This window comes from Salvelinus fontinalis, chromosome 2 (genome assembly GCF_029448725.1).
Source record: "Salvelinus fontinalis isolate EN_2023a chromosome 2, ASM2944872v1, whole genome shotgun sequence".
NCBI classification, from domain to species: Eukaryota; Metazoa; Chordata; class Actinopteri; order Salmoniformes; family Salmonidae; genus Salvelinus; species Salvelinus fontinalis.
In genome coordinates, this window is record NC_074666.1 from 31,999,430 (window position 1) to 32,012,113 (window position 12,684).

The 12,684-nt window shown below is 42.0% G+C and overlaps 1 protein-coding gene across 1 annotated transcript; it reads left to right on the plus strand.

The window, feature by feature from the left end:
* The first annotated feature begins 1,517 nt into the window (after positions 1–1,517).
* LOC129816835 (sodium/potassium-transporting ATPase subunit beta-2-like) lies at positions 1,518–12,339 on the plus strand. The gene is made up of 7 exons (XM_055871762.1): positions 1,518–1,937; positions 6,200–6,328; positions 6,538–6,642; positions 6,755–6,960; positions 7,246–7,305; positions 7,881–7,976; positions 8,197–12,339. Exons 1-7 carry the CDS (start codon positions 1,847–1,849, stop codon positions 8,362–8,364), a joined length of 855 nt encoding a protein of 284 aa, XP_055727737.1. The 5' UTR covers positions 1,518–1,846; the 3' UTR covers positions 8,365–12,339.
* Positions 12,340–12,684: the final 345 nt, after the last annotated feature.

Consider the following 12,684-nt stretch of genomic DNA (forward strand, 5'->3'; position numbering starts at 1 on the left):
CCAATTGTATTTCAGATACACCAAGTAGTCATCTTTTTAAACATTTATTACAACAATTGATAACTTAGGCATCATTTACAAACTAGTTTACAGAAGCTGTCAGCTTTGCGTGTCGCCTAAAACAGTGGCCATTATATGAGTGCCATACTATATTGATATGGTAAGATACGGTGTAACTTGGAAATCACTGTAGTGCTATATTCACATTGATATTGTCATTAAATCAGTTTTATATAATGACCAGGATTTTTGCATGTCTTTATGTTTCATTTCATGACAAACAGAAGCGTACAAATATGATCTATTTGCTTTATCTCTTCACATCTCGTATGTATCATGTTCAATATCATTGGTAAGATAAGTAGTGGTTAATGTAGAACATTGTCTCTGGTTAAAACCATTGCAGACAGACAGAATGCACTCTAACATGATTCTGCTGCAAGGCTATGAACCCAGTGACACCACCCAGACACAGACGTGTTGTAATGTCTTAGATCTCCAAGTGAGGGCACCATTCACATCCACTGTACCAGTTACTATTCTCTCTCTGAGATTCATGTACCTATCAATTCAGTATATGTACACACACACACACACACACACACACACACACACACACACACACACACACACACACACACACACACACACACACACACACACACACACACACACACACACACACACACACACACACACACACAGATGTAAATGAATGCCGGTGGCAGAGCAGGCCACATTCTATGGCACCAGAAGTGTTGCAGAGTAATCCATTAGCCTTTAGATTTGACCTCTGCACTGCTATGAGACTGACTGGCAGACCAGACGCCCCTGCCACACAATGCATTAATTTAGCTAAGGCAACTCCCTCGAAAATAAGCAGTGAGCTACATTCCCTATATCATAGACATCAGTTGCCAGTTGCGTGCAAATAAGCATCATATTGATATTGTGTGAGGCAGCACCATATGGTCCTCCCTCCTCCTCCTCCTTCCCTCATGACAGCCGGGTTTAGAGGACTGCATGGGAATTAACCGCAACATAATGAATAAATCCTCAGAGGAGTCTGCATTATTCAACAGTGTGGGCTTCAGGGAGGGGATGTTGAGGGGGAGACATTTTGTTTAGATGGATGTTACTATATGAGCTATGTTCAAGAGCCTAATCTATGAGCAGCACCACTGTTTTCACACACATGCACGAGCTGCATGAGGAATCCCAAGACCTTATATCATTTGCTGGAATGCTTTTCACTCAAATCCTTGCTCTGCCATTAAGCGAGCAACACAGGTTGTAGAGTGCATATGATTGGTTAGAGAGGCAAGCTGGTTGGCTGCTGGTGTTCTCTGGTGAGAGGGGAGGAGGATGATTGTAGCTTTCTCCTCCGAGGGGTTGGAGTGATGGGTAGGGGAGGGGGTGATGCTTGAGGGGTAAGTGAGGGTGAGCGAGACAGAGGCTGGTAGAGAGAGAGAGAGTGAGAGAGAGAGAGAGAGAGAGAGAGAGAGAGAGAGAGAGAGAGAGAGAGAACGCTTTACCGCAGTATCACTACATTTCTGCATCACTCATCAAAACTCTGCGGCATGCTAACTAGATCTGGGGGGAGGGCTTTGTGCTGAGTGTAGTGTCAACACCACCGTCGTTTAGTATAGATTGACTGTAATTAGATACAGTAGCACGGAGCAGCCAGATTGTTCATCCTTTTCTTTCAAACAGCTCGTCCATTTGTGCGCTCGCTAACGACTTTCTGCAGCCTATCTGAGTAAAATATTTCACATCTCACCAAAACGCCTATTACATTAGGTTATAACACCCGGTAACAGTCCGTGGATTAAACTAATTTAGCAAAATGGCAAAGGATGCTGAGAAGAGCACTTGGAAGGACTTCATATGGAACTCCAGGACCCGAGAATTTTGTGGCAGGACAGGGAGCAGCTGGGGTGAGTCTTCTACCTAGTAATGGTCGCCTGCAGCAATGCAGCACAGATGGCCCCTCTACATCTAACACAGGGATGGGCAACTCCAGTCCTCGGGGACCGGAGTGGTGTCACACTTTTTCTCCATCCTCTAGCAAACACAGCTGATGAAACGAATTGTATTCTGAACTGAATATGATTCGTTTTTATTGGAGTCAGGTGTGTTAGCTGGGGCTGGGGCAAAAGTGTGACACCAATCAGGCCCCGGAGGAATGGAGTTGCCCATCCCTGCTCGAACATAATAGCAGGTCCGCAGCATCTTCTAGTTGGCTGCAGGCTTCACTTTGATGTCATGAGCACCCTTTTTTTGTGCTGCTTGAATACTTAGGAATGTGTAAAGAGTAAAATAATGTGACCCGGCAGAAATGTAAAATGTGTGTAGCATTCAATGCGCAATTTGAAACCGCTGCCTCACCCGAGCGATTGCTTAATGAGATTGGTCGCTTTCCAGTGCAAGGCGGTGCTGAAATTCAAATGCGGCATTATGTGTGGATTGCCCTTGTGGGAGCGGGCAAAATGTTACCTGCGTTATTATTTTTCATTTATTAATTTATGCCACTGAGTTTTCCTGCGCAATGCGTCTGGACATAAGGGTGGAGGCAGTGCCAATATTTTTTATGAAATGAATATGCCAGTGCACACCATTTAAATACTATTCTCTGTTGTAGCCTACTTGTTAAAGGCTACAGTAGGCCTCTTTAGATTTAATGGTCTTTACTTAAGCTGTCTTCTGGCGCAGAGCACCCCTTCCTGAGATGTGAGGGGCAGTTGTTGCTTAAATAGCTTCAGAATTTATTAGCCTGACCTGTTATTAAGTTACTTGAATAGGCTTTACCAAACGCAAATGTAGTGGGTTTGCGGTATTCACTTCAACTATAGGCTATTTGCAATCAACGTTACAATGTACGTTTTGTTTCAATGAAGAATCAAATGTATAAGATTAAAGTTGTATCGTCTGCTTAGTGTCAAGATCAGCACAATAATCTGCACTGACAAGATCTGAAATAAAATAGGTAATGTAGTCTAGCATCCGAGATTTTAAGCCATGACCACAACGTTACACTCTTTCAACGCCCTTAATAGCCTGCAACTATTTCAAATCGCTCTTTTCTAATGACATTGAGGCGTTTTAATCTTGGTAAAGCTGAGGGCCACATTCTATTTGTATCACCTCCACCCCCCAGCCCTCTCCTCTCTTAGTGTGAGTAAATCTGTGCAGGATTTAATCCTAATCTAATGACTTCATTGGCTGGCCAGCGGAGTATCAATTGTAGTTGTCAAATAAAACTGTATCAATTTCAGAACATTCCCTTTAATTGATTGTACATCTAATCAGAATGGTTTCGGATGTAATCTGTCTTTAATGTAAATGCAATGATTTGAGATGTCACACACGCACACACACATACTCACATACACCTTGCATTTCGCATTTCCACAAGAAACCGTGCACTTGCTACGATATTCATGAATGGAGAGAAATGTAAGTCATAGGTCTACTGAGTGGTGTGTTCACTGACTGTAGTTTCCTTTGCAGTAATTCTCCCAGAATGCACTCCTTCATCCAGCTCAGTGTGTCCCATATGCTTTGAGGACTGGTGGCCTGGTTAAGCTGCACTCTCTAAGGCTTGTTAATTAGGCTATTTCTGTAGTGAGCCAAAACGTTTATAGCCTATACATGGTCCCTGAACTTAGTACATCCTTATTACCTGTCTGCGCCTAAGTGATCCATGTATCCAGGTGCTAGTCTACATGTATCTGTCTTTTAATCAGCTCTGACCTCCTCCACAGCCCACAGAACAAAGATGGAGACTTATAGACGAACCACACCAATCTTATGCACACAGTACTCTAGCTAGTGTAATGGCCACTTTTTTCACTAATAGTGCACACTGCTTAGATAAGATGGGGTAGAAAACCAGCCCAATCATGGAAATGCAAGTGTGTGTGTGTGTGTGTGTGTGTGTGTGTGTGTGTGTGTGTGTGTGTGTGTGTGTGTGTGTGTGTGTGTGTGTGTGTGTGTGTGTGTGTGTGTGTGTGTGTGTGTGTGTGTGTGTTTCACAATTATGGAAATAGTTCTTAGATCCATCTGCAATTTCAAAAGTACATGAATATTAAAACAGCCATATCACATGCATATTCTTTTGTCCTTACCACATTTTCCATTCAAAGCCTCTTGTTTCATAACCCAGCTTCAAAACAGTGTCCACCGCGTTTGAACACTAATCAAACAAACAAAAAGAAAAGAGACACCTTTTAAAAGGCATCCATGTTGCCATTGTAGGAGGGAAAGCACAGGATGCTACCGGCCTATTCAGCCTCGCCATTTTGTTCTTTGCTTTCAACTCTCCTGGTGATGGGGGGATGAAAAGAGAGGCGGAGGAAGAGTGAAAGAGGGCACGGTGTACATCATTGGTCGGGGCATGGTGATGAGAGATCAGGCAGGACAGCCAGTGAACTGGACACCCTCCTGGTGTGGTCAGGGGGTAGGTGATCCTCTCTACACTCCTCTTGATCCTCTCTCTGGGTTTGCACACAACACCCAGTCTGTCTCCCCACAGGGATGGGTGGTATCTGTGGTCACCATGACGCCCCATAATGTTAGATCAGATAAATAATGTCAGGTTCCCCTCCCTGATGGTAGTCCCTCTCGGCATTGGTTGTACCAGAGACAGGGCTAGACCCAGGGCCTGTACAGCAGGGTTTGTCCTTCCAACACACTATGTAACACAGCTCCCGCTCCATCCCTATCTCTCTTCACCACATCTCACCCCACCCCACAGGATGCTGCTCTGCTCTCCTCTCCGCTTACAATCCTCTCTATAAGGTTACATATCTACGTAGATCCCCTCACCCTGGGGACTGGCAGACAGACACACTTACACATTCACTCTCACTCACCAAGAAGCTCCAGTGTTCGTAACTTTATCCCGTGGAGGAGCTTCCCCTTGCTATTTGGTTATGGATCCCTGTAAGCCTGGCTGCGCTGTGAGGCCCACGGCTCCACACAGCTCTAGGCCTGCTGACAGAGGGAGCCCTCATGCTGTTCTTTGACAGGGCCCAGGTGTGGAGCTCCACATTGGGGGCCATCTAGCAGAGACACAGCAGGCCTACACCCCAGGACTGGTCTCAGATGACAATGCTGAGATGGCAGATGGAAGGGAAGGAGGGCTACTGATAGGCTCAGTCAACTCACCTTTTTTATTCATTATATTTTACACTAATTGTATATCTCACATCCTGTATGACCATATAGTATTTAGCAGCTGTGGTGATTTTATCTTATCAACCCTACAGAATGGTTCAATAGCCACCCGTTCCCTTTGGGCCCAATGCTGATATGTTACAGTGTTGGTTTGGTCTCCGTACGGTTTGTGTTAGTGGAATACTGTACATGGCAGCTAATCCCCTGACCCCCTGCCCTAATCTCCAGGGGTCTTCTCTCCTCCTCCCCTTTCTACTTCTGTCACCACTCCTCCCTCCCTCTCTTTTACCCTCCCCCTCGTCGCAGCTCTCTCCCCCATTGTTAGTGTTACTTAATAATTAATTAGGACAAAGACCAGACATTCAATCCAGGATTAATCAGCCTTGTTTAAGACTGGGGGAAGGGCGTGTGTCTTTATGTGCAGGTTGTGTGTTGTCGGCAGTGTGAGTTCAGACATTTATGGAGAAGTGTGCATGTCCAATTAATGTTTCCATAAATAGATAGATATTCAATATCCATTAATTGAAACATTTTTTTGTAGTGTATGTTTGAGAGAGAGAGAGAGAGAGAGAGAGAGAGAGAGAGAGATACTATAGAAGGAAGTAAAGGCTTCTGGTTTGAAGTAAAGAGGATTACTCCGTACCTCCTGTGTCTTTTCATATATTTGATCGTCGGCACGGTATAGTGTGATAAATATAGAGAGAGTGGTATAGTTTGATAAATGCAGAGAAAGTGTCCAAACAATGACTTGGATCATAGACAACATAACACCTACTCTACATGACATTTTAACTTCTCAGCATTTCCGGCTTTGTTATAACACAGATAATACAGGCAAATAATAAATGGCACCCTATTCCGTATAAGTGGGGAATATGGAATGGCCATCATCTGAAATAGCCCCACTGTTTAGGTAATAGAGTGCCATTTTGGGCATAGCCATATTTTGTTGAATGTTCCATTTCCTTTAAACTTGTGGGATGTTAATACTGTATCTGTTTGCTGGTTGTCTCCCTCCCAGGCCTCATCCTGCTCTTCTACCTAGTGTTCTACATCTTCCTAGCAGGCATGTTCTGCCTCACCATGTACGTCATGCTGCAGACCTTGGATGACTACAAACCCACATGGCAGGACAGGCTTGGCACACCAGGTAGGATGAACTAATACACCAACACACCAATACCACATTCTAAGAGGTTTTGATACACTAAAACCTCAGAATTCAAGCTAACATTTTGGCAAGTCTCTTTACAACTGCTACTGTATAGTCAGTAACAGCCCGGACAATCACACATAGTATAGTACACATGTGATGTTGGCTAAAAGCCCTCCCCATCTTCTCTCTTCTCTGTTCTGCAGGCATGATGATCAGACCCAGGGGAAAGGCGATGGAAATCTCCTACAACACCACCAACACTGAGACCTGGGACATGTACATCAAGACACTGGACAACTTCCTCTCCCGTGAGTCTGTATATCTGGCCGCTTGTCTCTGCCTCTCTGTGTGTCTGTCTCACGTAATTACATTTCTATTGTGTTAAACAACAGGATAAAAATGTATTTCTCTCCCATCCAGCCTACAACAACTCTCTGCAGGCTGAGAAGAATGAAGAGTGCACATCGGACCAGTACTTTATTCAGGCAGACAGTGGTGATGTGAAGAACAACCCCAAGCGCTCCTGCCGGTTCAACCGCACCCTTCTAGAGAAATGTTCTGGCCTTGATGACCATACCTATGGATACCAGGCTGGCAAACCATGCATCATCATCAAGCTGAACCGGGTATGGGAGAAGCAGAGAGCAGAGAAGGGCTGGGGAGGGAAGAACTTGGCATGTTGCTAGGTGACGTAAGGGAGAGGGGGGTGGAGCAGTCATGTGAATGGTTGGGAGCCTGGAAGAGATCATACCAATTAAGTACAAACAATGTTGGCCATTTTTGAAATTGTTATATCGACAATCACAACAATGATCAGTTGACTGGATCCGCTTTAAGGAGGGATGAAGTGGGGATGGTGGTGGAACTCCCAGGTTAACGCATGTCTGTCTGTTGGTCTGTCTGTATTCTAGGTCATTGGGATGTTGCCAGGAAAGGATGGCCAGGCTCCATTTGTCACCTGTGGAGCGAAGGTGAGCCTCTCTCTCTTTCAGTTCTCTCTCTCTCGCTCTCTCTCTCGCTCTCTCTCAGAATGAACCCATCGTGTCTCTTGTTCTCATCTATGTCCCCCATTACCATCCTTCATGTCTTTCTTTGCTCGTCTGTGTTGCATGACACAATGTCATTTCCTCATTTCAAACCCTGTGTATGTTGTTGTTCTCATCTTTTCTGTTACCGTCCATTTTGTCCTTGCACTCTCAGAGGTACAAAGTTGGCAAAGATGAATGGGTAAGGGTGCCACTGTAGTAATCTTAGTGACAGATAGAGAAGTAGATATGTGATGTATAGTTGCTAGTGCTACACTAGCACCCTCGTTATTTTATATTCCAAGATATAGAGGTTCAACAGCTTTATTGCATAGCACATACAGGTAGACACAATGGCTAAAGTAAATGTAAATAAATAGTATACTCTAAGTGTCATGGTGTCCTTTCAAAGTTCATCCAGTCCTTCAGATTGGGCAATCTTTCCCTGCTCGCTCACACACTTCCGACAGAACATGCTCTAACATGCTCTAACTAATGGCCTTGATCCTCTGCCCCTGCAGAAAGAAGACTCTGATAAGATTGGACAGGTGGAGTACTACCCTGAAAATGGCACCTTCAACCTCATGTACTACCCTTACTATGGCAAGAAAGCTCAGGTGAGAATCCCCCAATACCAACCTGGCAACACTCACAAATCATCACTTATAAACCTTTGTTTTATGGTTAGATTAACTCATCTTTTGTTTCAATGTCATTTCTAACGTTATTACGCATTATTTTGCCTGTGCTTTCAACATGTCATAGATCAAATGTTGCTGAAAAAGAATGCTTAAAAGCTTATGTAACAATATCTTAAAAATGGATAACTACTCCCAGGTGAACTACTCCCAGCCGCTGGTTGCCATCAAGTTTCTCAACATAACCCTCAATGAAGACATCAACATCGAGTGCAGGATCATCTCCAACAACATTCCTCCTGGGAGTGTAAGAGACAAGTTTGCGGGGAAAGTGTCTTTCAAACTGAGGATCAACACTAAAGGCTAGATGTACATTCTCTTTCTCTCACTAACATGTCCACCCACCTCTACATTCTGTACACAGGTACACACACACATACAGGGACAGATTACAGAATTAACACCCTCCGTTTGTCGAATAGAAAATGTTTACAACTTCAATTTACCCTACATGTCGGGCATTGTATGTCCAGTGGAGTGATGATGTCAGAATGGTGGAGTTAAACGGGTGGTAATTCTGTCTCTGTTTCTGTGTGTGAGCTTTGATTCTTTTCTGTAAATTAGTTTGAGGTGAAGTCTATTGATACTGCATGACTAACTAGGGGATATAGTGGACATAAACATGTATGATTTGAAAGTTTGCAAGGAGAAGCAACGCCTCTTACCAGTTTACTGTTGCTCCTTCATCTCTGCCTCCCTATAGAGTGCCCCTCTATATACAAATATACACAAAATACAATACAAACTGTGTATATCTATTTATATATCATAACCTTATATCAGTATGTCTATTTTGTTGCGCTTAAAAATAATCCAACAGCTAAAACATATGATGAAAAAAAATATTTTTGTGGATGAATGAAGAGATGGAGACATTTTGCATGTGTGTATTGTCTTTAGTGCCCTAAGAAGGCGGGAGGCCTCATGTCTCAGCTCTCTGCTCTGCTATGTGGGAATTATAAACGAGGCTATATTAAACTGCTGGCCACCAGGAGGGACCACGCTGCACTCTGCAGTGATCATCCAATTTAACCCATAAGAAGATAGCATCTCCAACATGGGGAGTTACAGAGGTCAAGACCATTGAGTGTGTGTATGTGTGTGCGTGTGTATGTTTGTATGTGTGTGAGTATGTACTATACATTTGTTTGTATGACCAAATTCCATTTGCAAGACAGAATGCATTCTCTAGGTCGGGAAGATGCATATGCAATGTGCAATATTAATTAAGAATGACACATCATGCACATTCTACACATTAAACAGGACTCTTTTGTCATAAACACTTGAATTGCAGATGGTCATAAATCGGATTAGGCTTCCATAACATGAATATACACTACATTGTCCTTACATGGTTTATGTTCACATCTGTGTTCCAACAGCTCAAGGCTTAGGGCTAGTTTGTTTGTTCATAGTTTTTTGCATGTGCATCGCATCTATTGATATGTTCCTATACATATAAGAAAGAGATGCTGTTCTTCTATTTTGTATTGATTTGCACTGGTTTGTGTTTTTCTTGTGAAGACGAGATGCTTATGGTTCTGTGGAGAAGGAAAAATAGAGAGTTTGTTTTGTTTCTACGTTTGTTTAAATTTATATTCAAACATGTTGTACCAATTTAATCAGTTGTACATGACTTGTTATTGCTGTAATAGTGCATCTCAGTTTAAAGCTGTCTCCAACATCTGATTACATGGGCCAGAATGTCTGTAAGGCTGGTTTGGTGATAACGGTAATCTGTTTGATTTATTTTTATTTTGGTAGGATTCTCTACCATTACATTGCTTTAAAAAGGGAGCAACAGACCAACCAACCTTGTAGTTGGAGGGTGTACTATAACTAAAAGCACCTACAGTTGAGCATGTGCAAGAGCGTTTATGAACTTGCTCTAGAATGATGGTCAATGTGCTGGCGCACCGATGCCCTGGATGTGCTGCTGACTTGGGGCTGGATTCAATCCGTAACGCTAAACTTCGGCATACAGATTGAATCCAGCCCTTGATTCAGTACACATAATGAGAAAAAACAGTTGAGGAATCTATAGATCTGAGCAAGTGCTGCTGAACACTGGCTGTGACATTGTGGCAATGTGACTCTGATCCTTCTTCAACGTCATAGCGACACTTTTAGAACCCTAGCATCTGTTCACTCAGCTTAACGCTTGACTTTTAGGACCTTTCTTCGATCAGTCAGTATAAGGTGTATATCAATCAATTTTCCTTCATTTTGGTTAAAGTTGCACCTCAGTAATATCATCATCATGAAGACTTGACAGTATAATAATAATCAGTATATAAATAATCTGTTTTGTTTGATAGCTGTATAATACACGTTGAGGGTTGACTGAACAAAGTCAATTGACTCCATGCTAAACATCCATGTTGCGTGTGGCCTACCAATAGTCCTTGTTTTTGACATTGTGAGACAATGGAGTGAACAGTGCTACTTCCTCGTTAGCATTCCTGCTCCACTCAGTCTGTTTCGCATGCTGAGATTTCACTGTAATCTCTTAATCTGGTCAGATAATCTAGAGCAGGTACTTTATCCTCTCTTTGTAGTTCCTCCTTCTTGTGTCAACCCCCCTCTTCTCTCTTTTGTCCACACACACACACACACACACACACACACACACACACACACACACACACACACACACACACACACACACACACACACACACACACACACACACACACACACACACACACACACACACACACACACACACACACACACGGAGAGAATCCTTCACCCTTTCTGTTAAAAGATGTCAGGTGAGGAATGACTACGGTATGTGCTTGGTTCCACAGTTACTTTAAGGTCTATATTATTATTATCATGGTTTTATCCATGTGACCCATGTATTGCCATGTTGTATCACAAGATGTTTTGTCCCATGAGCCCATTCCATTCACAATTCAATCTACAAGTAAATGTGTATCCATGGTGTGTGTAGCCACACAAATACATATATGTGGATATATTCCAGTTGTAAAATTAATGCTTTTCTTTTCTGCCTACAAAAAAGTTGTCCTGCCACATTCCCTCCAACCAAAGATATTCATGATCATTTTACCATTATGAAATAATCGTGCTGCAACTACAGACCACATATCTCTAAGAGAAAGGGTTTAATTTATGAAGGAAGTCCTATTCTTATATAATGCTACGCACAGAAGGAGCAGGTTTCACTAAATAACAACAGTGCCTCCTGGTGGGTGGACAGATGTGTTGTTCCCCAATATCGCCGAATGTTATTTAATGTTATCTCCATATATCCGTTTTTATATGATAATTTGGAGATGTCTTCAAAAAGCAATATATGTATTTCCTGTGTTGCTGATGATGTTTTTATTCTTGGAATGGCTGTAACAAATTTATAGTAACATTAATCATCAAGAGAGTGAGGAAGAAGACAGAAAGAACATGTAAATATTATGTTCACAAATAGATATACAGTTATATGTCTGCCAATGCACATCTTCAAGATTGAACAATAGAAACACTTAACAGTTTTGTTTTCAAAAGAGATAAAGTATTTTTATTGTTATTTTGTTGTAAAGAGGAGATTATGTGTTAGCTTTGGATTGTAATAAAACAGGGGTGCTACCTGGTAGGTGTTTGACCTGTAAACTCTTGACTCTGGTTGAACACATACCAAGTATGGTTGAATGTAGAACATGTTTCTTTTTGGTTACCTTCTTTCTCTATTTTGTTTTCAACCTTGCAGTATTGGATGTTTGCAATGATGAGCGCTCCACTCTTTCTCAGTCATTGTCTACTGGTTACTCTTTCAGATGAACAGTGCATGTCTTTATATGGGCCACAGTATGATGAGATGGAGGGCATCATCTTGGTTTGATCAGTTACACTGATTCAATAGAAAGCTGCATATTTACAACTGCAATGGATTTATCCTCAAACAGCACAATACTCGCCTGTGACCACTGCATGTGGCAAACTAGTGTGAACTACCTATTTGTTTCAAACTCACTTCTGAAGCAGCAAGACACAGCTTTTCACGAAGGTCCACCCTGAAAAGAACAGCAAACGTATCCCTGATTTAAGACTATCGTGTATCAGACAGATAATTCAAAATGATCTAAGGCAGAAATCCTTTGAAACACATTAGGACAGTCTCACCCAAAAATGAAAATGGCTGATAATTCTATTCTCTTTGGATCTTTTTTTGCTGTTATTGTATTTATATATATTTTTTGCTCATGTTCGTTGTAAAAAATGACAGAGAAATCAATAAACGTGATTGAAAGAAACACAACCGGACTGTCTGTTTCGTTCCCTTTCATCATTTTATATAATTTTATTATCTCAGTTCAGTGTGTCTGTCTATCCTCATCCCTCCTTCAGTCACACAGTCAGTCAGTCAGTCAGTCAGACATAGAATACCCAGGATAATATAACACTGGCATAAAAATAAGCTCTATTCTAAGACTTGACAGAGTAAAAGCAGACATCTCCCACATTACATTTTTTTTACAGTTTACTATAAAATACTACAGTACTTACTATAGAATTCTGTAGTAAAGTGTTGTATACTGTAGAATAATACACACTGTAGTATCTCTCGATAATGTGTAGTACTTACTATAGAATGGTGTAGAAT

What these genes read in the sequence shown, in the direction of transcription:
- LOC129816835 (XM_055871762.1), top strand. Translation starts at nt 1,847, where the DNA reads ATGGCAAAGGATGCTGAGAAGAGCACTTGGAAGGACTTCATATGGAAC. An exon ending in CAGGACAGGGAGCAGCTGGG is followed by an intron (nt 1,938 to 6,199) that starts GTGAGTCTTCTA and finishes TCTCCCTCCCAG; the next exon opens with GCCTCATCCTGCTCTTCTAC. An exon ending in GGACAGGCTTGGCACACCAG is followed by an intron (nt 6,329 to 6,537) that starts GTAGGATGAACT and finishes TCTGTTCTGCAG; the next exon opens with GCATGATGATCAGACCCAGG.